The sequence below is a fragment of the Arachis hypogaea genome, chromosome 13, assembly GCF_003086295.3.
Source record: "Arachis hypogaea cultivar Tifrunner chromosome 13, arahy.Tifrunner.gnm2.J5K5, whole genome shotgun sequence".
Classification (NCBI taxonomy): domain Eukaryota; kingdom Viridiplantae; phylum Streptophyta; class Magnoliopsida; order Fabales; family Fabaceae; genus Arachis; species Arachis hypogaea.
In genome coordinates, this window is record NC_092048.1 from 34028468 (window position 1) to 34055938 (window position 27471).

At 37.5% G+C, this 27471-nt stretch overlaps 1 protein-coding gene across 1 annotated transcript; it reads left to right on the top strand.

Moving 5' to 3' along the window:
- Positions 1 to 10150: 10150 nt before the first annotated feature.
- On the top strand, positions 10151 to 20926 carry LOC112738007 (FIP1[V]-like protein). Its single transcript, XM_025788223.2, has 9 exons — positions 10151 to 11140; positions 12202 to 12449; positions 13733 to 13859; positions 13933 to 14001; positions 14102 to 14242; positions 14464 to 14565; positions 14655 to 15010; positions 17176 to 18793; positions 19732 to 20926. Exons 1-9 carry the CDS (start codon positions 10283 to 10285, stop codon positions 20290 to 20292), a joined length of 4080 nt encoding a protein of 1359 aa, XP_025644008.1. The 5' UTR covers positions 10151 to 10282; the 3' UTR covers positions 20293 to 20926.
- Positions 20927 to 27471: the final 6545 nt, after the last annotated feature.

Genomic DNA, 27471 nt, shown 5'->3' on the forward strand with positions numbered 1-27471 from the left:
ACTTCTTTCCTGTGTCTCCATAAATTAGCTCAATATGCTCTAGAGAGAGGATTCTGTTTACTATATAAGTCCATACTGGATTCTTAGTCAACACTACCTTCATTCCTGGGGAGAAACCTTCAGTGGGGATCTTTTTGTTTCTCCATCCCCTGGGTATTTTCTTCTTTTTGGGGACCTCCTCCTTGGTGGATGATGCATTTCCAACACCAAACTTAGGTTTGATGTCAGGAGGAATTTTATTGTTTGTCATAAAAAAAGGTTGGAGTTGCAGATTCTGCTGTCCGTCATCAAGGGGTTGTTGAAGGTTTGGATCAATAAGCTCAGTCTGCATGCACTTCTCTTCTTCACCTGTTGAATGTATATCTTTGAAGACATGAAAGACCAGTTGCTCATTATGCACTCTAAGCACTAATTCACCCACTTCTACATCAATCAGAGCTCTTCCAGTGGCTAGGAATGGTCTTCCTAGAATTATAGAGTCATTCTCATCCGCTCCTGTGTCAAGAATCACAAAATCTGCTGGGAGGAAGAACTTACCCACTTTGACCAAGATATTCTCTACTAATCTGTATGCAGGCTTCATAGATTTGTCTGCCATCTGTAATGCTATCTTTGTGGGTTATGCCTCTTGGATTTGCAGCTTCTTCATCACAGACAGGGGCATTAAATTGATGCTTGCTCCCAGATCACATAACGCTTTCTCAAAGGTTGTGCTCCCAATGGTGCATGGAATTTGAAAGCTCCCTGGATCTGGCATCTTCTTAAGTAAGTTATTCTGAATGATGGCACTGCATTCTTTAGTTAGGACCACTGTCCATAGTTGTCAGAACCGAACTGGTGATCGAACCGGTCAGGTTACTGGGTCACTGGTTCAACCGTTGGGTCACTGGTTGAACCGATAGAACCGGTCATATATAAATAAAAAATATAAAATAGTAAAAAATTGAATAAAGTGACAATTAGATCTTTAAAATTTTTGACTTCAGATTAATTAGCCATTGAAAAAAAATAAAGTACCAATTTAGCCATTCAAGATAGTAAACGATGAACACATTATGTCCCTTCATTAATTTATTATGTGAAATTTAATGGTGATATTTATATGTCCCTACTAATTAGTCCTAAGTCGAAATATTCGAAAACCTACTAATTCAATACTCTAAAAAATTTAAAATAAATATCTTTACTAATATTTTAATATGTAAATGTATATTAAAATATTTGATACTTATTTTAATAATTTTATAAATTGTAAAGAATTAAAAAAAATTGAATATAAAACTAAATATGAAATAATCTAGTTGTGTTTGTATATAATATATAAATTAATTAGCATATAGAATTACAAGTGAATACCTCAGCTTGGTGGCGTTCCTTAATGGAACTTTCCAAGGAGATCTGGGTTCGACACTCCCTATATGCATTTTTGGATATTGGGAGCACCATGGGACCGGCCGGTTCACGAATTGTATCGAACCGGCCAGTTTTGACCAGTTTCGTCCGGTCTGTGTCGAACCGTGCGGTTTTAAGCAGTTTGAATCCTTCTTCGATTCAAAGCTCTAACCGAACCGGCTAGACCACCGATTTACTGGTTTTTCGGTCAAACCGACCGATCCGGTCCGGTTCTTACAACTATGCCACTGTCTCATCTCCCTTTAAAGGCTTCTTCTTTGACAACAACTCCTTCATGAACTTGACATAGATAGGCATTTGCTCCAAAACCTCAGCAAAAGAAATATTGATTTGCAACTTTCTGAAGACTTTCAAGAACTTTGAAAACTACTTGTCCTTGGTTTCCTTTTGAAGTCTCTGAGGATATGGCATTTCAAGCTTGTACTCAGGAGCCTTTGTCAATGTAGGATAAGTGTCAAGAGAGTCTGGGAATGGGTTGTCTGTACGCTTTGGAGGGACGTGCTCTACTTCTTCCTTCTTCTCCTCTGGAGCTTCTTTCTCAACGGGCTCCTCACTAACTTGTGCTTTCATACTTGCCACCTATCCATTTATCAAGGTGATAGCCTTACATTCCTCTCTTGGATTTGGAATTGTGTTACCAGGAAGGCTATTAGTGGTCCTCTGATAAATTTCATTAACTCTTGTGGCTATTTGACCCATCTGAATCTCCAAATTCTTGATTGATGCTCTGGTTTCCTGCACAAAACTCTTCATTATCTCCCAATTAGCATCTTCTTGGGATTTAGAGTTTGCCTGGTGAGACTGAAATTGGCGGTTATTATAATTGTTCTGTTGGAAGCCGCCTTGAGAATCATTGTTGAAGTTTTGAGGTCTCTAAGGTTGGTCTCTCTACCCAAAATTTGGGTAATTTCTCCACCCTTGATTGTAGGTTTGAGAATAGGGATCATTATTGGAATTTCTAGAAGCACTCCTCATGTAATTGACCTGTTCAGAAGGAGATTGAGTATAATCATAATTATTATTTTGCACAAAATTACCTGCCATGTCATAGGAGGCCTCTTGAGGTAGATTTTGGGTGTTGATAGCTGAGACTTGCATGCCACCCATCTGCTGAGTAAGTAGATTTATTTGCTGAGACATAAGCTTGTTTTGAGCAAGAAGAGCATTAACAGTTTCCACTTCTAACACGCCTCTCTTTTGAGAGGTCTCAGAGTTCACAGGATTCCTGTTAGATGAGTATAAATATTGGTTGCTAGCAACCAATTCAATAAGCTCAATAGTCTCCTCTGGTGTCTTCTTCTTGTGCAATGAACTGCCTGCAGAAGTATCTAAGCTCATCTTGGACATCTCACCCAAGCCTTCATAAAAGATATCTAGTTGGATCCATTTGGAGAACATGTCCGGCGGGCATTGCCTAGTTAGTAGCTTGTATCTCTCATAAGCTTCATAAAGAGTTTCACCCTCCTTCTGCCTGAAGGTCTGAACCTCCAACCTAAGCTTAGTCAGCTTCTTTGGTGGGAAAAATTTAGTGAGAAACTCTGTAACAACCTTTTCCCAAGTATTCAGACTCTCCTTTAGTTGGGAATCTAGCCATAGCTTTGCTTTATCCCTCAGAGCAAAAGGGAAGAGCATGAGTCTGTACACCTCTGGGTTCACTCCATTTGTCTTCACAATATCACATATCTGCAGAAAATCAGAAATAAATTGATTTGGATCTTCATGAGGAAGTCCATGATACTGGCAATTTTGTTGCACCAGGGTGACCAATTGTGGCTTCAACTCAAAGTTGTTTGCAGCTATAGGGGGAACCACAATACTTTTTCCATAAAGATTCGCAGTAGGGGCAGAATAAGAGCCAAGCACTCTCCTTTGTTGATCATCCCCATTCGGATTTGCCACATTGGCATTAACAACATTATTATTATCCATAGTGGACTCTACAGCCTTGTAAAGTCTTGCTTGTTGTAAACGCCGCCTGAAAGTTCTTTTAGGTTCAGGATCAAAGTCTAAGAGATGTTCTTTGTCTCTTTTCCTGCGCATAAACAAACAGAAGACAAGAAAAGATGAGACTCTCTACGTCAGAGTGCAGAGAAGTCCTTGTGAGGTAACCTGTGTAAAATAATAAAATAAAAGTACTAAATAGAATAAATAAATAAATTTCAAAAATTATAGGTAGAATTAAGACAGAAAAAATTTGAAATTGACAAGAAAAATAAACAGAAAAAAACTAAAATAAAAACAAATAGGAGACACCAAACTTAATTTCAGAAACTAAAGGAAAATATTAGTGCTATTTTATATTTTTTTTATTAGTGAACTAGAAAAATAAAAATAAAAAAATGAATAAAAAAAATAAAAATAAAATAAAATGAATAAAAGATATAAAAAAATTGACGGAACAAAAGAAAGTAAAAAAAAATAAAAATAAAAATTAACGTGAAAGAAACAAAGAAAAACGCTAAAGGGGGTAGGGAACGTTTATGTGCTAACGTAAAGAACAATAAATTTGAGAAAAAATAAATAAATAAATAAATAAATAAATAAAAATTAGTAATAATAAAAAAAATAAATTAAAAGAAAAATTATCTAATCTAAACAATCAAACAATTAATAGTTGTCAATCACAGTCAATTCCCAGCAACGGCACCAAAAATTTGGTGCGGAATTTATAACCACAAACTAACCGGCAAGTGCACCGGGTCGTACCAAGTAATACCTCAGGTGAGTGAGGGTCGATCCCACGAGGATTGATGGATTAAGCAACAATAATTGAGTGATAAGTTTAGTCAGGCAAACAGAAAATAGTGTTTGGAAGTTCAAAGGCACTAAAAAGTAATTAAGAATTTCAGAAAGCAAGCAGTAAATGAGCTGTGAAATATATATGGAAAACAGTTAAGGCTTCAGAGTTATCTATTTTTCCGGATTAACTTTTCTTACTAACTATTTTAATTATGTAGGATTTAATTTATGGCAAACTATATGTGACTAGACCCTAATTCTTTAGACCTTTCTAGTCTCCTCTAAAATTCATTAACTGCCAATCCCTTGGTCAATTAATTCCAATTAGAAGCTGAATGATCAAATTCCAGTTTATATGCCACAAAAATTCTAATTACCCAAAAATAAAAGGATTATATGTCACGTATCCCGTTAAATCCAGATAATTAAAATTTAGGAGAATATGTTTTCAAGTTGTTGTTCAAGTAAAGAGCTTTTCCAAGTTATACAAGAACTCAATTAGAAAGAGGGTCATACTTCCGTTCCACCCAAATTCATAAGATAAAGAGCAAAAACAATTCTTAAATTATAAATTCATACATGAATTAAAATAGAAAAAGCAATAAAATCAATCCATACAAATAGACAGAGCTCCTAACCTTAACAATGGAGGATTAGTTGCTCATGGTTCAGAGTAGAAAACTAAGATTATAAATTGGAATGGAATAATGTTGTGTTGGAATCACCCTTTTGAAATCCCTTTTATATTTAATCCTAATAATTTAAAATCTATTATCTAAAACTAAAATAATATCTTTTTCTAAAAATAATATTTGAATTTAAATTTGAATTAATTAACAAGTCTTCAGTTAATGGGTGGGGACCACTTGTTTTGTCCATTCTGCAGCTTCTAATCTGTATTTTCTGGGCTGAAAACTGGGTCAAAACAGCCCATAAATCGCCCCCAGCGTTTTGCGTTTTCTGCACGTGGCGCATGTCACGCGTACGCGTCGCTGTGCAAATCTTCAAATCACACGTACGCGTCAGTCACGCACACGCATCGCCTTGGAAAGCGCCAAATCACGCGTACGCGTCAGTCATGCGTATGCGTCGCTCCTGGCTGCCATCTCCTTTGATTCTCGTGCTACAGAAACTCTATCAAATCCAGCCGAACGCTACCTAAAATAAACAAAGTTGCAAAAGACTCAAAGTACCATCCATATTGGCTAAAAGATAATTAATTCTTTATTAAACTCAACAAATTAGATGCGAATTCACTAGAAAAAGATAGAAAAGATACTCACGCATCACCTGCATTGTTATATCGTGATCCTGGCTATATCGCAGGCAGCAAATGTGTTATAGTACACCAACTGCTTTACTTCTGTAGCATTAGTAGTGGATGTGCTATAGCGCTCTTTCACGATAGCACATCATTTGCTTGTGTTATAGTCCCTGACTACAACATTATGAAAGAATATCTAAAATTGTAAAAAAATTGACTCTTAAACAAAAGAAAAAAGGACAAATAGGTCCCTGAACTTTTCATTCGTGGATATTTTACTCCCTCAGAAATGAAAAATACAAAACGATCCCTGACCATTCAAAATGCCCTACATATGGGTCCTTCCATTCAATCTGCTCTTTAATGTCATATGGACAAGGCTGATGTGGCACCCATGTAGCCATAACGGAGTGATGTGTCCATTAAGGTTTAGGATGAGATGCAAACAAAAGTTTGGAGGACAACGAGGTCATTGTGCTCCCAAAATGATGACGTTTTGGGGGAGGTGCCCTAACTATTCAAATTGGTTCCAGACGCCATCGCAGTTGTATAGTTAAGGGATTGTTGTGTCTAGGGCTCTGTTCTATGGCCGGTGAAGGAGGTTCCTCAAGCACCCAACGAGTTCGATTGCCATCTCAGATTTGTTGTGTGAAAGCTGGAGACGAGAAGGACGGCATTGCTCCGATGTGCAAATGTAGCGTGTATGATATATTGTACAAGTTCAAGACGACAACTAACCTCAACCGGTTGTTTCTTGGGTGCCCCTTCTTTAAGGTAACATGGTTTTGTGAAGCTTGAAGCAAGTTTATGTGTTTAATTGAATTTTAATTTTATTTTTGATGTTGCAGTTGAAAAATCTATCCCGCTACAAGTTCTTTGTCTGGATTGATGATCATGTTGCGAAATTGGGGGTATAAAGAAGTCAATTTTTGACAACAAGGTTGACGACCTAGAGCAGTACTTGTGCAAGAATAAAGTAGAACAGAAACTAGTTAAGTTGGAGAGGAAGTTTGTTTATCTAGAGAGGAAGAAAAAAACTAATGTGTTGGTTATTCTTGTATGTTTGATAGTAATTTGTGCTGCTGTTGTTGTTATTAAGTGTTGAAAAATATATTGTAGAGATGTTGTGCATTGTTGTTGTGAGGAACTATGGCTAGAGTTGACAGAATGTAGTTATGTTTATTCTTTGATGAATAATAATATTTTGTTACTGTAATATCATGTGTTTAAATGGCTATATATAATATCTTGTTGATGGTCTAAGTATGTGAAATTCACTAAATAATTTAGTTCATTAAACATTGAACCATAAGATAAGTTTGAAGGATTACACTCCTAACAAAATATCAAACCAATCTCACAACATGTCACCACTTGAGCACCAGAAGTTTGCCAAAAAGATGCTAGAATGTATAACACACACAAAAAAAAAGGCTTAATGTCAAGTTTCATATTAGCTACAACCGACTTCCTAAAATAACTACATTATTTCTTGGAATTGTTGACTCCTGGTGTGGGAATGAACCTAAACATCCTTTGGATTGTGTATGATGGCTTGATTGAACCTGAAAACTTGTGGAAGCTTGGTTGGGGTCAAATTGTGGTGTTTGGTATATATTGAAAATCGTAATATGTAATATTTCTGGACACTTAGGTTAGTGGACCATAGGATATGATTGAATTGATTATGTATGATGGCATTGATGATTATGATAAATGTTGATGTTGAATTTTGATGTTGTTGTTGATTTTTGAGATTGAAGTTGCATAACGATAATTTTGAGGAGTGATAAATGGATTATGATGCTTGTTAATATTGATGAATGTTGAGGATTGTTGAATTGATGTTGAGTTATTAATTATTGAATAGTGGTGATGTGTAAGTAGGAATCTTTAGATGGAAATGGTGAAAATATGAATTTTAGGTTGTGAAATAAATTGGAAGATATATGAATATAATTTAGATACATTAGGACTAGTTTGGATGTAGAGCAATTGGTTTTGAATTGAGAGATTTGGTGCAATTGAGTTTAATGTTTTTGGTAAAAATAGATTTTGGACCAATTTTGACGGATCATATCTTGAGCTACCGTTTTTGAAATTGATTCAATTTTATATCAAATTAAAGATAATTCAAGGAGCTTTAAAATGGTATAGATTTCGTAGAAATCAAACTTTTTTAGAAAAAGATATGATCATTGAAAGTTGGTGTAAAAAATATGAATTCTGTAATGTTGCAGAAATTGTGAATTTTGGTTTGTGTGCCCACGCACACTGTTGTGCGTGTGCTCTGAGCAGGAGCCATATTTTTACTTGTGCGTATGCACACTTGTGTGTACACGCACACCCTGTAATTTTTAGAAAACGTGCATACACACTATGATGCGCACGTACACACATGGATATGCATTCTGTTGAGAGAGTTCGCACACTCTGGTGCGCACACACACCTTGTGAATTTTGCAAGTTGTGCATACACACAACATCATGCGTACACACAAGCTGGAAAGTGCATTCTATTGAGGGCGTTTGCACGTATTCATGTGTGTGTACAAAATGGAAAATTTTACTTGGTGTACGTATGCACACGTTGAGAAAACTATTCTGGGCGTGTGTATGCACAACCCTATGCGTACGCACAATGCCTTATTTTTCAATGAAAACCTTGTTTTTAACCGTTTTATCTTTCCGACAAGCTTGTAAACGTCTGTAACGCTTATCTAGGTTTCCTTAGCTTGTTTTTAGGCTTTGAAACAGAGAGAATGCTCTAAGTGAGTTTAATTAGATATTTTCTAATAAAAATTTTAGAAAACGGAGCCTTAGGTTTCTGGATTACTGAGGATGGATTAGTTGAGTGAGATGGCGGAGTACTGTAATGATGTTTAAGGTAATGAGTTGTGAAGTTACGAATTGATGGTGTTTGAGACGAGTCTAGGACTCGGAGTGGAATGATGACTTTACTGAGCATTGAAAATGATTTATGAAAATCCACTGACATATTATTTTATACTGAGATGTGAGATCTGTGGCAGAGTATCCCGCTCGCATCCTTTCGAAAATCACAAGAGTGTGCAGGCACTATATCCCGGACCGTGTGCCGGGCACGATATCCTAGGGAATTCCCATTTTATTCGTGACCAAAAGGCGACATCTCCATAGGGATGTGTCGGGTTGGAAATTGAACCAACGATATGATATCACATCCAAATAGGATAGGCATTTATTATGTGCATATTCTATATGTTTATTTGCTTTGCCGACTTGCATTGTTTGCCTAATTGTATAACATGTCTAATTGCTTCTTGCGTTACTTGCTATACATGATAATTACTTGTGTTTTACTTGTTTTGGATTACTTGTATTTTCTACTGGGATTGAGGAGGTTCGGAAAGCGGTGGCGATGGGATCGCATGGAGGTTAGGCTGGTGAAGGCTGTGGGACAACGATAAACTATAACTTAGAAATCCCCTAAGTTAGTTGACCTGTTTAAGGATTTGTTTATCTGTTTTATAAGCTTGAATATTTATGATTGAAATGAAGTTCTAGGATTGCCTTTGGCGTCCCGAAATCTTATATCTTACATTATTGGGCACTGTTACCATACTGAGAACCTCCGGTTCTCATACCATATTTTGTTGTTATTTTTCAGATGCAGGTTGTAACCCACCTCGGTGAGTTACGTGATGGTGACATAGCGGATGACTCTTATCCCATTTTGGAGTCATTTTGGATATTTTGTTTAGTGCTCTCACTTTTGTATTTATATTTGCCTTAGAGGCTTACTTTGAGAGAGATATGTTGTATTCTGTTTTAACTTTCAAAATTCTGTATGTCTGTATATAACTAGTCGGCCTAAACTCCGCGGGCTGAGGCTAGTCTCTTATGATTATGATACTCTTATATCTATGTATGCCTTATTATTTGTATCTATATCTTGTGCTTTATTGCTTTTAGCTTCGTGTGAATGTTTCGCGCTTTTGTAACTCTGTTTTTTAACTTATTTCTTCATCGGGCTTCTAGAATTATATATATATATATATATATTATTGTATAAGCCTTAGAATTGTCGTGACCTTTAGTTATCCTTTGCTTTACAGCATGAGGTAAGGTTTAGGGTAATTAGGGTGTTACAATAAGTATAACAAGTTTCAATAGCAATGTACTTACTACTCTCCATGGCGGACGTAGGTAGAACAACGAAGCTTCACTGGATCTGCTTCACAGAACACCAACGACGACAAGGTGGAGACGAAGCGTTGTATTTTTGGAGGAAAAACTTAAGTGCTAGAGTTTCTTGTAATTGTCTATGACTGATATCGACATCTTTGGCATATTTGATATGAAGCGTTGAACAATGTTTTACGAAATGTCGTTATGTTAGTATATAAAGACCAATATGTCCCATTATTTTCTACAACAGACTACGTAGTCCCGTTCACAGTATCTTGACGATACGTATTCACTCCCATACCACATAAGCGCCACGTAATCTGAATCCGTAATATTTGGCCAAGCAGATTGAAGTGAAGGACCCATATATACGATATTTTTGAATGGTCAAAAATCGTTTTATATTTTTCATTCCTGAAGGAGTAAAATGTTCACAAATGAAAAGTTCAAAAACCTATTTATCATTTTTTCTAAACAAAAAGGTAAATATGAATTTTTTTATTTATTAAAAACAAGCCCTCTAACATGTTGGTAAAATAAAAATTTAAAGAGCACATAGAACGACCACCTTAAGTCCTTAACCCATCGAAGCCGCTTCTGCTGCAGTTGCCAAACCTCAAAACCCTCCTTAACGAAGCACATCTCTCTTCGCAAACCACTTTCTTTCGTTCGTTCTTCTTTTCTTGTCTCTTTCCAATGGAAGACGACGATGAGTTCGGAGATTTGTACACTGACGTTCTCCAACCCTTCACTTCCTCATCCTCTGCGCCCCAACCGTCACAACCACATCACTCTTCCCCTGCACCAGCACCCGCACCCCCTTCCATCGATCTCAATCTCACCGCCCCCGAGATCCCCTACGCCCCTTCCCACTCGAATTCCCCTGCAACTCATCGCTCTTCGGACCTTATGATTGATGGCCGCGATGACGTCGCTGCCGTGCCACCGGAGCCAGTCGTAGACGCTAGGGTTCCCCATGGCGGCAATGCTGAAATCACCCCAAGGGTTTCTCTGGATTTGAACCGCGGCAAGGAATTGGCATCCGGTGTGGACGCTGGGACAAAAGGCGATGATTTGATGGATAAGGATGTGAAATTCGATATCGAGGATGACGATGGCGGGGATATTGGTTCGGAGCCGGTTATTCCGGGTCTGTTAGCTGATGCTACCAGTGGCAGCGGCGGTGGAGATGGTGGTGAGGATTTGAGGAGGGTGGAAGGAGGCCTCGAGGGTGGCGGTGCTGATGATGATTGGGATAGTGACAGTGATGATGATTTGCAGATAGTGTTGAATGATAACAGCCATATGGCAATGGAGAGGGGTGGGATGGTTGGCGATGACGACGACGAAGATGAAGATGGCGGGTTGGTTATTGTGGCAGACGGTGATCCGAATCACGGAGGGGAGGAGCAAGACTGGGGCGAGAATGCCGCATTGCCTTCTGATGGCGAGAGGAAAGACGCCGAGTTGGCCAAATCCAGCACTGGAGTGGCTGCGCCACTCAAAATTGGGTATAGCGGTCATGGTTATCATCCATTCCATTCACAGTATAAGGTCAGTGTGTTGTGCTGATTGTGAAGCAATTACTTGTGTTGAGGTTCTGTTTCATAGTTCGCTTATTTCCCTTCATTTCATAATATGAGGAATTGCAATGTACATTTTGTTTTTGCATTGTAATTCTACAGTATGATATGGGAGTTCTTTTGCTGATGACATGAAATCTGATGGTTGGAATTAGCTGGCACTATGTTTTCCTTCTTATTTTGTTGTGAATAACTCCTAAAGAAGGTAAATGGCTTTGGCAAATATAAAGCAACCTAACATTGATGATGGTGCTGTAATTGAATATCTGGTGGCTGTGTTGAAATTTATATTGATTTGCTGCGAATTATGAGTATTCATGTTAGCTTGCATGTTCGCCTGTTACCTTGGAAAACGATATCTAATGCCTTCCCTGATGAAAATTTGTTGGCGGCCTTACACTTACGGAAATAAATTGTATTTATTCTTTGTACAGCTTTCTATAGTGCATTAACTTTTAAGGTTTTTTGAGGTATATTAGCTGAGATTTGGGATGAAAGACCAAGCTTTTATGTGTGGTGTATGCTTTTAAAAGAAAAAGAAAAGAAAAGTGTAAACATGTCTGTGCATTTGGTAATGCTTTATTTGAAATTTCTTCTACATCAAAAGTATATGAATATTCAGATACTCATATATGTTGGCCCCTTTCATTTTTTTAATCAACTCATGAATGCTATTTCTTAGAATACCATGGCTAACATCTACCTTTTTTTTAAAACAAAAACTTTGCTCTCCTATGACAAGTTTTTAACATCCAAGAATATCATTGTTGATCGCGAAATACTTGTTCTTGCCTTAGTGGTTGGTCCTTCTTGGTAACCTTTATTCTCCCTTGTTTGATCTTAAAGCTAACAAAATAACCATGCTGTATTTTCCTGGGACAGATTGATCTTACTTTTGATTTAGATTCAGTTTACATATAAATAAAGTATGAATTGTAGCTTAGCAGTATTTATAAATTATAATGATTTTTTTCTCCCCCTTCTATTTTTATATTTACTTTATGTTATTTTATTTGTAAAATTGTTCTACAGTATGTCAGGCCTGGTGCAGCACCAATGCCCGGAGTTACCACTTCTGCTCCTGGAGGGCCCCTTGGTCCGATTCGTCCGCTTGCTAACATGGCTGGTCGTGGCAGGGGGGATTGGAGACCCCCTGGTGTAAAAGGGGCTGCTGCAATGCAAAAGGGTTTTCTTGCAGGTTCTGGATTACCAGGTTGGGGCAACAGTGCAGCAGGGCGGGGTTTTGGTGGTGGCCTAGAATTCACACTTCCTTCCCACAAGTAATTTTTCATGGAGTAAATTTTATTTTGTCCTAAGTTTATATCAAAACGATAGATCTGAAGTGTCTGTTATCAATTGTGTAATTCGGATTTCGGGAGGAACTTTTTGAGATGTTTAGGGTGATTGCTACTCCGGAGAGAGATGTTTGGAAAATGGAAACCTAAACACATAATTTAACGAGTTTAAGGAGGATAGCTTCAGTACATCTGGTTTTTCTTTATTTTGGATATATGTGATCATGTCCGACTTGCAGGTAGTTGTGATTTGAATAGGAATATAACATGCAATTATATTAAGTCAATGAGTTTGCCATCATTATTGGGTCTTGCATTCTCTTGGGACTTCCATTTCTTTTCTAACCTTAATAATAGGGAATCCTTTGAAATTTTGGCTCTCTTATGTCTCCTTGACAATTTTTCTTTGTCTTCTAACCCTAACAAAAGGATATGGTCTCTTGACTCCCCTGGTAGTTTTAGCTGTAAATCCTTCTTCCAATTTCTTACTCCTGTAACACAACTACTTTCCATCTAGACGAATCTTTTATATGGGCAGCTTGTTGTAGGTTCGAAGGTGACATAAGGCTATCTCCCTAGATGTGTCTTATGTGTGGTGGAAATTCAGTGTCAAATTCACATCTGTTTTTTGCATTGCTGAATAGCTATTTTCATATGGAACAATTTGTTTAGCATCTTTGATGAATGTTGGGTGTGCGTTATAACGCTAGACCAAATTCTATTGATTAGATTTGTTGGGTTTGGTAGTAGAAAAGTGGGAACTTTTTGTGTCTTTGTGCAGTTTTTGTCACTATTTGGACTAATTGGTTGGAGCATAATTGATCGCGCATATTCAATGACAGATTTTCTGACAAGGATGTTTAATGGTATAGAATTAGTTGCCTAGCATCTAATTGGTGTAAAGCTTATGATCTTCATAGGGTACTTTCCCTCTTGATCATGTTGAGAGATTGGAAAGCTGTAGTTTATAGATAAATCTTTTGCTTTTTGCTTTTGTTTAAGTTTAGGAGATCCCTTATCCCCAAATTCGTATTATCCTTCTGGTCATCTTAATGAAATTCTTCTTTTATCCCCCCCACAAAAGAAATTACTGTGTGTTGCGTATGCTAAAAGACTATTCAATTATTGAGTTAAAATCTTAAAAGTAAAATTTGAAAAAGCACATCTCTTATACAGATGCTTTTTATATCTTTCATTTTTATATGCTTTTTAAATGTCTGTTTTTTGTTACACCATATTGCTTATTCAAAGCTGCCAATTACTTCCAGGACTATATTTGATGTTGACATTGAGAGCTTTGAGGAGAAACCATGGAAATATCCGAATGTTGATGTGTCAGATTTTTTCAACTTTGGGTTGAATGAAGATAGCTGGAAAGATTATTGCAAACAGCTGGTAATTTCATTGATTCTTTCTATATTCTCTAGAATTCAGTGTTGAATGAAAAGATCCTTGTGTGATTTTTTAGGAACAACTACGCCTAGAGTCTACAATGCAAAGCAAGATTCGTGTTTATGAAAGTGGTAGAACAGAGCAGGTAGAGGTGCTATTGTATATCAAATTTAATTTCTTACTCCTGAAAGGTTTTTGTGCACTTTGTTTCTCCGGAAGTTAATCATGTAGTTGATTTTGTTCAGGAATATGATCCCGATTTGCCCCCAGAGTTGGCTGCAGCTACTGGTATACATGATGCTCATGTTGAACATGCAAATTCTGTTAAGTCAGATGTTGGACAAACTGATGTTGTTAAAGGTTCTGGACGTGGTCGACCGCCACTAGTATGTCTTTGTATAAGTACTGTTTTGCATTACACTATATTTTTAGAACACTTACGTTACCGATTTTATAGAAATGTCAAATACCTGCTTTACATTCTCTTCTTAGCTTCTTGCTTCTGGTTAATAACATCTGCCATATTCTGGGGCCTTCTCTAAGTCTTCTTCTTTTTTTCTTTATTTTAAATATACTAATATTAAATTATTAATTTATTTCCTTCCAGCCAACTGGTAGAGCAATTCAGGTGGAAGGTGGCTGTGGTGAACGTCTTCCTTCCATTGATACCCGTCCTCCTCGGCTCCGTGATTCAGATGCAATCATTGAGGTATTTCATGATTTTCTTATACAAATATGTGACGTCTTGAGGTTGTTCGATGATCCTTTCTTGAATATCTGACCATGTTTGCTGCACAGATTGTTTTACAGGGTGCAGAAGATGATGATTCCACTACTGGAATTGGTGCACAAGATCTACAAGATGATGGAGATGGCACAGAACCCCCAAGAGAGGATTTTAGAGAAGGCCATGTAGTTAGACATGAAATTCCAAGGTTGGAGCCTGAGTACTTTGATAATTTTCCACAGGATTATAATGGTCAAAAGAAAGAGCTTGGAGGAAGAAGGATGCCATTCATGACTTCCAGTACCACTAAAATACCCAATGGGGATGAAAATTCGTTCTGCCCACGTGAAGAGCCAAACAATTATTGTTCTAAGGGCCAAAATCCCAGGCCCTATGGTGGCAATTTTGCCTCCTCACATGAGGAAAGGTATGCAATATTGTTTAGATTGTATGAATAATTGTTTGTCAACTTGTGAGCTTATTTTCCGACTATCATTTTCGTTTCATTTGATTTACTTCCAAAATCTCCAATGCTAGTTAAATTTTAGACTTCCTGATATTTTATCTGAATGCAACTCCACCTTTAATCCATAATGGTGGCTTGGTTGCTATTGCTAAAATTTTATGCCGCTGATCTTTTCTGTATAAATTGAGTGCAACATGTTATTGCTTACTAGCAGAGATTTAAATATCACCATAACTGGTTGGTTCATATTTAAGTGGTGTTGTGACTTGAAAGGGTAACAATGACTAGGACGACTGATTATGATTGGCAATTGATTACAGCGATGTTGCTTTTACTAATTTTGTATGTCATCAAAGGGATAAATGAGTTGTTGAGAAGCACAGTTTGAAAATGTGGAGATTTTAATGAGAAATATTCATGATATCAATTCTTGGAGGAAAAAAATAGCTGATTCTCAGGTAATGATTATGTAATGCAACAACCCAGAGATGCGAAGTAGTGCATCATCTGTTAGGCGCTTAGAGCCTTACATACATTTTTTTGCAGATACTTGCTTAACCAAGCTTACATACATAATTTGGTTTACTTGCCTAAATTCCTGTTTATCAACATCACTAGTATTTCTATTGCTGCATTGCTCTGCTTAGAGTTATTTAATAAATTATTAATTGTTTTGTTTTCGAGTTAATTATGGCAGTAGTGTTTTGTGTGTATTTATTTATTGTGGATATCCTATGTATATCATTAGTCATCTTAAAGTTTTGTAATTTGAAACGTAATTGTTATATAAAAAACAAAAATTCTGCAAAGCCATTATATATATATATATATATATATATATATATATATATTGAGTTAGAATCAAATGAATAAATCTTACATCATTAGAAGCTTATTCATTGTAGATCCCCAATCCAAAATCATTCAATATACCTTTTATAGGTCAAAATTGGTAATAAAGTTATAAAAGTTAAAAATGGGCATGAATGAGTTGTTAGATTATAGCTTTATTGATGTTCGATTTTTACAAAGTTTGGTACAAATAATCTTCATGATAGGTGCTTGTATTTGAATGGTTGGATCTATAGAAAATAATTTTTATAAGTTATAAGGTGTAATTTTACTTAAAATGACATTGCTGCCATTGATTCTAACTCTATAAAATCATATACTGCAAATAATTTATCCCTAAAAAATATTGGATTTAACACACCCCTCCGAGGTTGAGTAATTGGACTTCTAGAGTGTGAGGTTTGCAAATTGGAGATTTGCATTTGGCCTTGCATTAGTTGTAGAATAGGCTCTTATAACATCTTAGAATACTGCCCTGCACTACACCACCACCATATTATGAATGACATTTTGGCCATATTTTTAAGCAATGTGAGACTTACTATTTACCTAATTAATGTTAAAATTTACAAAATAAGTCTACAAACAGATCTGAATTAAAAATGATATCAGAAAACTTTTTATTTTATGACTAAAATAAATTGATACAACAATGTGCGTATCTGAACTATGAATACAAATTATTTATTCATTTTACTTTCAATATAAGATCAGTAAACTTGCTTACCTTAACATGAAGAGAAGGAAGAGATGCTATACTTTTATGATTTGCTGAACCTCAACTTGAAAAAAAGAGTGATGCCATTGGAATATTAAGTGATTGAAAATAATAGTAATATACTAATATTATGGAGTTGGATTCAATCCTATACATGTCAACATATCTGCTTTTGAGCACAAATTCAAAAAGCTTTTAAGTTTGTAGATATTGCAAGAAAATCAATGTTAGGTATGTTATTATGTGTTGGATTCACTATGACTATGTCTGTATTAACATTAGTACATCTCTATAAATAAACTGAAGATAAGTTTACTAGCCGTTCGTTAAATGGCAAAATTACAATGAAAAAGAAATGAAATAAATCCCTAACAACAAATACACTGGCTAATTACCCGTGGAATAGGAGTAATTGAAACCTCGGTTGTTGCCACAGACTTGTTTACATTTTACCATAATATATATTTTGCATTCAGTTAAACTCTTGTCTGAACCTGATATCCATGGTAATTTTCATCCGTAACTGATAAATACCATCGTTGTTTACCATTCACAGGTGGACACAAAGAAGTGTGCATGACCAGTCCCCCCCTATTACCCCTGTTCAAGAATTGGCAACTGATGACAATCAAAAAGAAGAGTCAGCTGAAAGCATGGATGGGAGACATAGTGCACTTGTATCATCTCCTGTCACTAAGGATACACGGGAGGCCACTGTGGAGGATAAAGATATTGAACTTGAGAATGCTGGGATAGCTGATGGCCGTGGTGGACTGGAAAAGGAGGAAACTGGTTTAAATACAGTAGGTAAAATGGATATGCCCACGGATGGGACGGCTAAGAGACAAATATTAACATCTGAGGTTGAGCAACCTTTGCCTGACGAAGTTGACGATTGGGAGGACTCAAAAGCTGCCAGAAGCAGTGATAACAGCAAAGCAAGATCAGCAAGCAGCAGGGATAACCGAAAGCGGCGTGAAGGCTTTGAGGAAGAAGTAGTTCAAGATTCACGATCATCACGTCTGGATGGCATCCGACAGCAGCCTGATGAACATGAGCAGGGACACTACAAGAGAGAGCAGGATGGAAAGCATGAACCTGAAAGAAATCGCATGCATAAAGGTAGAGAGGGATCACACCCTTACAAGGAGCGTCATCCTAGTTCTTCTCATCTATTGCAGACAAATACTGATGAATTTGACAGGAAAAAAGATAGGGACAATTTTGACATGGATTGGACACAAAGAGATGATGATCTCTATAGCAGAAGGGTTAGAAATGAAGATCCTAGGAAGAGGGATAGGGCTAAGGTTCGAGAAAATGAGAGAAGGGACAAAGATGATAGTGCTCATTTTAGAAAACAGTTAGATAATGGTGCTTGCAGGGTTCCTTATGATAAGGATGTTGGGTCAAGAGACTCAAGACACAGGGAAAGAGATGACGGCTTTAAGATTAGGTATGAAGGCGTGGAGGATCACCATAGCAAGAGGAGGAAAGATGAAGAATATCTTAGGAGGGAGCATATTGACAAGGAAGAAATTTTGCATAGCCACAGAGAAAGTTCCAGTCGGCGAAGGCGAGAAAGAGAAGTGGTGTTAGATCCTAGAAAGAGAGATGATCTACACAGAACTAGAGATAACCTTGAAGATCAATATGCTACCAGGCCGAAAGATGAGACTTTGCTACTTAGGGAGAGGGATGATAGGCCGAGAGATAGGGAGGAGTGGCATCGGATGAAACAGCCACATGAAGAACACCTACCCAAGCGTGAAAGAGAAGAAGGACGAACTTCTATAAGAAGTGGACGAGGATCTGAAGCTAAAGTGTGGGCTGGCCAGGTTAGAGCTAAGGATGAACATAGAGCTTCTGAAAAAGAACTCCATTCTAGAGAAGGATTGCGGCATGGTGACCAACTGAAGAAGAGGGATCGAGTTCAGGATGAAAGTGCCCGTCATAAGGGGCGCGATGATGCTTACACTCGTGGTCAATATAGTAGTGAGGAAAGGCGATCTAGGCAGGAAAGATCTAATGGTCGTAGTGATAACCAGAGAGTTCATGATAGAAAGCATAAAGAGGGATCACGCAAAAGCAAAGAACCTGAAATTAGCGATCCTAATAGTTTAGGCTTGCCCAAGAGAAATCAGGAAAATCAAAGTGGCCCAACCAGCGAGAAGGTATGCAAGCCTGCACACGAATCTTCAAATTCTCTCTAATTGGATCCCCCAAATAAAATGCAAATTTGATTGCCTGATATATGAATTGTTGGTTCATTTTAATGACTCTGCAGAAGCATGAATAACTAATTACTAGTATACTACGATTTTTATGACTCAGCTTTCCCTAACTGTGTTGGGCAAAGGTAGAAGATATAACCCATATTTTTTCCCATCCATTTAGGGTTTCCAACTATGAAGACTGGAATTGAATGTAGTTGGATGTTAAATTAAACATGTGTGCGCCAAGGTTTGCTATATCTTAAAAAGTTTGGATAAGAGTTTCTAACATACTGCTTTGTGGAAGCCATCTAAGATTATATGGTATTCTAATTCTAGTGTTCATCTGGGGTGTCTTGATTGAGACGTTATTGATGTGACTAACACATCAATTTGATTGCATGGAAATATTGTCCAAGTGATTGGCATTTGAAAGAAACCTTGATATTATTTTGCCGAGCCTGGTAACCATTCTCATACTGTCCTACTTTTCATGGGTAATTGAACCTGATATATTAGCAAGTCAGCAATGAAAGCAAATTTTTTCAAATAATCTTTTATATTTGATCTAAATTTTATAATAGTCCAGTCCAATGGTGTCATTATGTAGTTGAACTCATCTGCTGTGATAGGGATGTCTTGTTACTGGTAGCATGCACCGTGTTCACTGCGAAGATGAATTGTTTTTGTTTCCACAAAATGTGCTTGATCGTTCTTAGCAAGCCTTGGAATTCTATTTTTACCGCATTTTGCCATAGCCTGGCCCCCATTCCTCTGGATTAAGAAATGTTCATGGGCTGCTCTTCGTTTGGTGCTCTGCCTGCTTGCTCTTGCAAATGTTTTATTATCATAGGGTATTTTGTTCTGTTTCATATTGTAGTTTGTTTCTGGTTGTGAAGGGCTTGAAAGGCTCTGGTGATGAAGAACATGCTGAGCATGAAGTTCCAGCGCATCGCCTGCCCAGAAAGCACCGGGAAGACATTTCCTCAGATGATGAACATCAAGATTCTCATAGAGGACGTTCTAAATTGGAGCGGTGGACAAGCCATAAGGAAAGAGATTTCAGCATTAGCAGCAAATCCTCTTTGCAGTTCAAAGAGATCGATAAGAATAATAAAGATGGGTCCTCTGAAGCTAGAAAACCTGTGGATGAATCTTCTAAAGCAATGGATATTGACAACCATCTCTTGTCCACTGAAGGGAGGGAATCTGTAGACTTGGAGTGTAAGGATGCCGATGCAAAACAATTGGGGGACAGACAGGATCGACACCTTGACACAGTTGAGAGGTTGAAGAAGCGAAGTGAGAGGTTCAAGCTTCCAATGCCAAGCGAAAAAGAGGCCCTGGCTATCAAGAAGCTAGAGAGTGAACCACTGCCTACTGCCAACAGTGAAAACCCAGTTGAGTCCGAGGTCAAACAAGAGCGACCTGCCCGAAAAAGGAGATGGATGAGCAGCTAAAATGTACTGAACTTTTGGCCATCATAATTATCCGGCAGAATTGAATCTAGTTTGACCATGGGAAGATATCTATCCGTTCAGCCTGATCTTTTTGAAAAATTAGAGACCCTGGCAAGCCAACCATGCTTAGTGTTTGATGTTGAAAATGGAACGAACCTGTAGGGTTTGATATGATTTGTACTTCAGTATCTGATTTTGTACCCATACTACCTATACATTAATTGTACACTGTATATACAGATAAAATGTAAAACATGAACTGCCAAACTATAGAGGTGGCACATATTTTTGGTGTCGAAATGTGGCTAACCCGTATGGTGTGGGTTATGTGACAAACCTGACCATGGTTTGGACGCAAAAGGACACGCATGGTTGGAGAGGCTGAACTGAGCCTGAGCCTGAGCCTGATACTGGCAGGCACAGGTCCATGGACGATGATTAATTGATTACCAAAAATGAGGAATTTTCTTGATGAAGGCCGGTCCAAATAAGTGCATCTCGATCACCAACCGTGTTGTTTCCGTCATTGAAGTTATACACGTTAGGGATGATTTATCTATGTTGTAAAATGTAACAAACATTTTCATTAAACTTGCTTCCTATATCTTTTTAACTCGGGAGCCGTGAAACTAAAGCGCAGAGCCCTTTTTTGTGTCATTAGGCGGAAACTCTAATGTGATGAAAAAGATAACAGGTAAATGTATTGTCATTTGCGATTTTCTTTTTCTTTTTGTTTTTCTTCTTTTTTATTTTTATCTATTAAGTGTATCCCATAATAATTCTAAAAGTTATTATGTTCTAGCCATCACCCTTGAATTCGATTTTTGGGCCATGTGACCCACAGACATGGTAGGAACTTCTGGCCACTGCAAATTCAGACGCACTCTCCAACCCACCCAACACACGAGAATAATGGCAAAGACCAACCTCGCTAGAACAAGCGTGGAAGGACCCTCTGCCGATGAATGACCAGTTAATCCTAGCAAAAGGATGCCCAACGTTGATCATACATGAGTAACGCCGACACATGTTTACAACGATTCCCAATAAAATATGGACTCTCAGGGATGGGTTCGAGATCACCCAGGTTAGAAAAACAATTGGCCTTTCGGAGGACTTGGAGACAGTAATGCCCATATGGTCTAGGACTTTTGACACAGGCTATGACAGCAGCCAACGGTACCAACCACAGGCCAACCAACAAGCGACGTCTCGAATAGGATCCCGGATGGACAAGAGAGAAAGATCATTTGGCCACTAAGGATATAGGCTCCGGGAGCATATTTGTGCACGAGAATTCGACTTGCTTAAATGTTGAGGAGGGAAGATCACATTGTGACCATAAACACCAATGTAATGAGAACGTGATCATAGGAGCCACCCTTTCTGTTGAGAGGCTCCCCAAGAACTTGGACAAACCCAAGGATATGAAATATGATAAGACCAAGGACGATCATGAATATCAGAATCAGATGGCTTCCGAAGCCATGATGATCCTTGAAGGGGCTGTAGACGATGTTCCATGTCAGGTCTTCTTGCTCACGTTGGCTGGACCAGCTATCAAATGGTTCAACTACCTTCGACAGGAAACAGTAGAATGCATCATCAATATCTCTTAGAATCTTTTGGCATGGTTCACATTATGGATTTTAAAAGCCAAGCATCCCATCTACCTACTAGGAGTAACCCAACGGGTTGATGAGTCCACGAGAAAGTACCTTGATTGATTTAGTGGTGTTTTTGCTTGGAAATTGACAATGTAACAGACACCATGGCTAGTCTTTGTTTGAGCAATAGTTGATGAATGAAGGTTTTCGAAAACACCAAACCACAAGACCTATTTAGAGTATGTATGAAATAAAAAAGCGTCTCTTGAGAATACATTAATCATGAAGGAAGTTAACCAAGTGGTTGCGGCTAATAGACATCACATCGGTAACAACGAGGCAAAAACCATAACGCGCCAAGCATGGATCCAACATTTAAAGGACCACTTCTTACTAAATCTCCCTAGGTAGGCAAGATCGGAAGTTATACCCCTCTAACCACACCTATAGCTGAGATTGACCTGCGAATATCAAGCAAGAGAATCATCCCAAAGGCTAGGCAACTTAAACATAGTACCAGAAAATAGGAACCTATTTTGTGATTACCACAAAGGCTAGAGTCATCGCACAGGATTTTTTTGAGTTAAAGGAGGTCCTTGACCAAGCCATCTGGGATACAAAACTTTTTGAATTCATGAAGCACATCCAAGAACCTAAGAGGTTGGAGTGTGAAAGGACACACTTATAAAATAATATTAAAATAAAATTTTGAGAAGACTAAACTGAAATTTACATATAATTTACATGTAAAAAATTAAAATTAGGGGGCCATCGCCCCCCTTGCTGAGTATGTAACTTCGCCCTTGAACACACGAGCAGGAGGGGCGTAACCCCATGACCTTATTATAATCAATATCTAGGAGGAGGCTGATACGGACCCTATGATAAGTCAACGTCATTGTTGGAAGGACCATCTCGAAAACTCCATACAAAATACCTTAAGGTACATGTTGCATTTGCCACACCAAATCTAGAGTGCACGACGATATACCTCAAGTGAATTTTGGCCCTAAAGATTTAAAAAATGGAGTTGCCGTGGAGGATTCTTTTATGTTCATCAAGGCTAGAGTCAGCAACGACCTGGTAAAGTGTAACAACCTAACTCTCAATATGTTATGACCAATGCCAATCATCAGGTGTTATTATTCAATCAACCTATAGAACTCTAGACCTTATATATTATGTTATAATTATGAGCCTTTAGTGCTGTTTAGAATTGTAAACACAACAAGATATAGTAGAAAAGCATATACTATACATGAATAGCTACTAGGACACAGTTTTATACATGAGATTAGTTAGTACATTCGACCCTGCATATATACATAGTATCCATACTTAGTAGTTGACACCCAGGGTCGGGCTAACATACGAGTCCTTATTCTAGAACCTGCCTACCAAAGTAAAATCATATCCCTTGCAAAAAAATATCTACAAAGAGGGCAGTTATCTACTAAACTACTTCCTACAGATATCTATGAGACTGTTGCATATCGGGTCCATCACACATGGCCGTTGGGCTGTCCCAGTGATGTGGAATTCATAAATTACATTCCGTAGAATGACTGACAAGTGTACGGAATTATATCAAGTAATAAATTCACAGTGACTGAGTATTAATCCCATGAGAATTAATGAATTAAGCAAATAATAATTAATTAATTATTCTAGTTAGACGATTCAATTTTTAATGATGAGCAATTGAGAATTTAAATGACTTGAATAAAAAGTAAATGGAAGCAATAAATGACTTGAAAATAAAGAACATAAATATAAATTTCTAGGAATTTAAATTGCTAGAATATAAATACTGGAAAAGTAAATTGCAAGAAGAGTAAATTGCAAGAATATAAAGGATGGAAAGAATATTAGAATTAAGAGATATTGCATTATCAGGATCAATAGCTCTCATCTCCACTTCAATCATACAATAATTGATCTTTTGGCAAATCATAAGTGATTGAATTCCAATTCCTTGGTAATTCAATCTCTCTTAACTTAATCAATTGCCAATTCTTTAATTTAATTGCTCATGAAAAGAGATGGAGATTGGTCTTTGATTTAGAGCCACACAATCTCATGAATCAAGTTATGGATTGATTATATGTCACATACCAATCCCAAACCCAAATTCACAAGAATTGGAAGAAAGATCTTTAAGCTCAATTCTATGATCTCTTTTTTAAGTTCTCATAGAATTCAAGTTGGATTCAAATTCTTTTCCATGACATTTGAATCCTTGAGGTGAAGAACAAAGATTCTTTCTAAAGAAACAATTGAAAGATGAATTGAAGATTAAGAAGAAATCATATTACTCCATTGAAATACAATAGAGATCTTTCCCCCACTGAAGAGAATTAGAAACTCATAACTAAGAATTACAAAATGGGTATGAAAGAAAATAAAAGAGGAGAAGAGAATAAGAGTGAGGAAAGTGTCCGAAGACTCCCCTCCAAGGTGTGCAGCTCTGTCCTCTTGATCCCTATTTATAAGCTATTCTAAATTACAAATTCAAATAAAATTTAAATTACATCAAAAGTAAATTTTCTAACTAATTTTAGAAGATTCTTGTGGTTTTGATTGATTGTTAATTGTGGGCTTACTTGCATGGAGTTGGAGTGGACTTGGAGTGGGACATTTGGTCCAAAATTGGTGACTCAAGAAATTATTCGATGCATAGCGTTACTGGAGGTAACGCTTCACAAGCTCACCGTTACTAACACTTCTCTTTTAAGCAAATTGGTGCTCCCAGGGATAAGGGGTTAGTTAGGATAATGCTTTATTAACTTAGTGTTACTAACGCTTTGTTAAATGGCAAAGTTGATGCTCCAGCCTTCGAAGGCGTTAGTGGAACTAACACTTTGCTTCTTGGGCGTGTTTAACGCTTCAGAATGTTGAGATGTGAGCTTGGTGTCGTGCGTATGCATGAATTTCTTTATAGCGCCAGTTGTGCGTAAGCATGAGGCATGCGTATGCACGACGTTCCTTGTAGCTGGCGTTGCTTGAAGTAATGCTTTTGAACTTTTGGCATTACTAACGCCACATTTGGTGCCACATTGATCCTTCCAGGGGCTAAGGGTTCCAAAAACGTGGCCTAAGGTTTCAAAGCGTGTCTAAAGGCTTCTAAGTATGTCTAAAACTTCTTCTTTACTTTTCTTGAGCTTGTTTCTAACTCTTTTGCCATCATGGGAGTGCGCTTCCTGATGCGTGAGCATCTTTCCTATCTTTTCCTAGTGAATTTGTATTTAATTTGTCAAGTTTTATCAAGAATTAATTATCTTTTAGCCACTACAGATGCTACTTTGAGTTTTGTGCAATTCTATTTATTTTAGGTAGCATTCGGCTGGATTTGATGGAGTTTCTGCAGCACAAGAACTAAAGAAGATGACAGCAAGGAGCGACGCGTGCGCGTACCTGACGCATACGCGTGAAAAGCGAAGATGCACAGCAACGCGTGCGCGTATCTGACGCGTATGCGTGACACGCAAAGAAGACCATCGACGCGTACGCGTGACTGACGCGTACGCGTGACATGCGCCACGTGCAGAAAATGCAGAAAACGTTGAGGGAGATTTCTGGGCTGTTTTTGACCCAGTTTTCAGCCCAGAAAACACATATTAGAGGCTGCAGAATGGAGGACTCAGGGGAACACTTCTCATTACTTCCCAAGTTAGGCATGGATCCTACAAAGCAAGTGGTCCCCATCCATCAATTGAAGACTTACTAATTGCTATAATTAATTCTGATTTAAATTTAAATTTTAAAATAGGAAAAGATATTATTTTAGTTTTAGAAAATAGTTTTTAAATTTATTAGGATTAGATATAAAAGGTGATCCCAACGTTATTCCAAGAGAGAGGGAATTAGTTAACTTTTCATTCCACCTCAGCCAAAATACATTTTATGACAATCCTTATTTTTCTCTCTGAACCATGAGCAACTAAACCTCCACTGTCAAGGTTAGGAGCTCTGTCTATTTGTATGGATTGATACTATTATTTTTCTATTTTAATTCATGTGCTGATTTATATTTCAAGAATTGTTTTCGTTATTTATCTTATGAATTTGGGTGGAACGGAAGTATGACCCTCTTTCTAATTGAGTTCTTGTATAACTTGGAAAAGCTCTTTACTTGAACAATAGCTTGAAAATAATTTCTCCTAAACTTCTAATTATCTGGACTTAACGGGATACGTGACATATAATCCCTTTATATTTGGGTAATTAGAATTTTTGTGGCATAATAAATAGAATTAAACTTCACCCTCTAATTGGAATTAACTGACCAAGGAATTGACAGTTGATGAGAATTAGAGGAGATTAGAAAGGTCTAAGGAATTAGGGTCTAGTCACATATAGTTTGCCATGAATTAAATCTTGCATGATTAAAATAAATTAATAAGAAAAGTCAATCCGGAAAATAGATAACTCTAAGGGCCCGTTTGGGAAACTCTAGAAGTAGCTTTTTTTAACTTTTGACTTATGAAAAGTAGTAGTATTAATGTCGGGTGCAATTTTCAAAACCAAATTGCAACTTTCTAAGAAGCTATTTTGGAGCTTATAGAGAAGATAAAAAAAATGACTTCTCTCATAATACTTCTACTTTTCATTATATTTCTTTAAAATAAGCACTTTTAGAGTTAAAAATCCAAACACAAAATAACTTATTTATAAGTTACTTTTAACAGAGTCATTTATTGTTTAAGTTATTTTATCAAAAGGAGCTTAATTAAGTTAGTTACTCAAACTGGGCCTAAAACCTTAACTGCTTCCTCCATATATTATTTTCAACTTATTTACTTGCCTGTCTTCTGATCTTCTGAATCTACTATTTAATGCTTTTGAACTCTCAACACTATTTTCTGCTTGCCTGACTAAACCAATCACCCAATTATTGTTGCTTGATCCATCAATCCTCGTGGAATCGATCCTCACTCACCTGAGGTATTACTTGGTACGACCCGGTGCACTTGCCGGTTAGTTTGTGGACTTTAAATTCCGCACCACTTCCTCTATTATTGTTTTTGTTGTTTCTTTTTCCATCATTTTCTACAAATTCGTTAACTTAAGCAATCAAAACAATATCCAATTTAAGCGCCAAAACACTCTATAATTAAGCATTATGGATTGATTTCTTATATGAAAAAATATAGAAAACACATCATGATGCACATGCATCACCCTGCGCTCTATCACTCATCTCAGCTCCTTATGACGAACTTGAGACTAGGCTAATGACCATGTGGTCCTCTTTAGCCTCGGTACCCTCCGACAAATCCTCCTAGGACGAAGTTGACACGAAGCTGTTGGGAACGACTGCGGCCAAGACCTCTCTCAGGGGACCAAACTGCTTGACCATCGAGTCCATTGATTGGTAGTGAGGCATAGGCTCCACTGGTATTACTGGCTCAGACGCTGGGTTAAACTAGTGCTACTCGGGATGAAGATGGTAGGAGACTTTAGCTTCAGATCCATCTGGTATAGTGGCTACGATGGAAAAGGGGTGATGGGTGCCTCCGGGATGTAGCTCAGATAGCAGAAAATCGTAATGTGAGTCAAGCTCGAACTCTGG

Bases quoted from the DNA above. Each gene is read 5' to 3' on its own strand.
- LOC112738007 (XM_025788223.2), top strand. From the start codon at position 10,283: ATGGAAGACGACGATGAGTTCGGAGATTTGTACACTGACGTTCTCCAA. The intron at 12,450-13,732 runs GTAATTTTTCAT...AATTACTTCCAG, and splicing joins TTCACACTTCCTTCCCACAA to GACTATATTTGATGTTGACA. The intron at 18,794-19,731 runs GTATGCAAGCCT...CTGGTTGTGAAG, and splicing joins GTGGCCCAACCAGCGAGAAG to GGCTTGAAAGGCTCTGGTGA.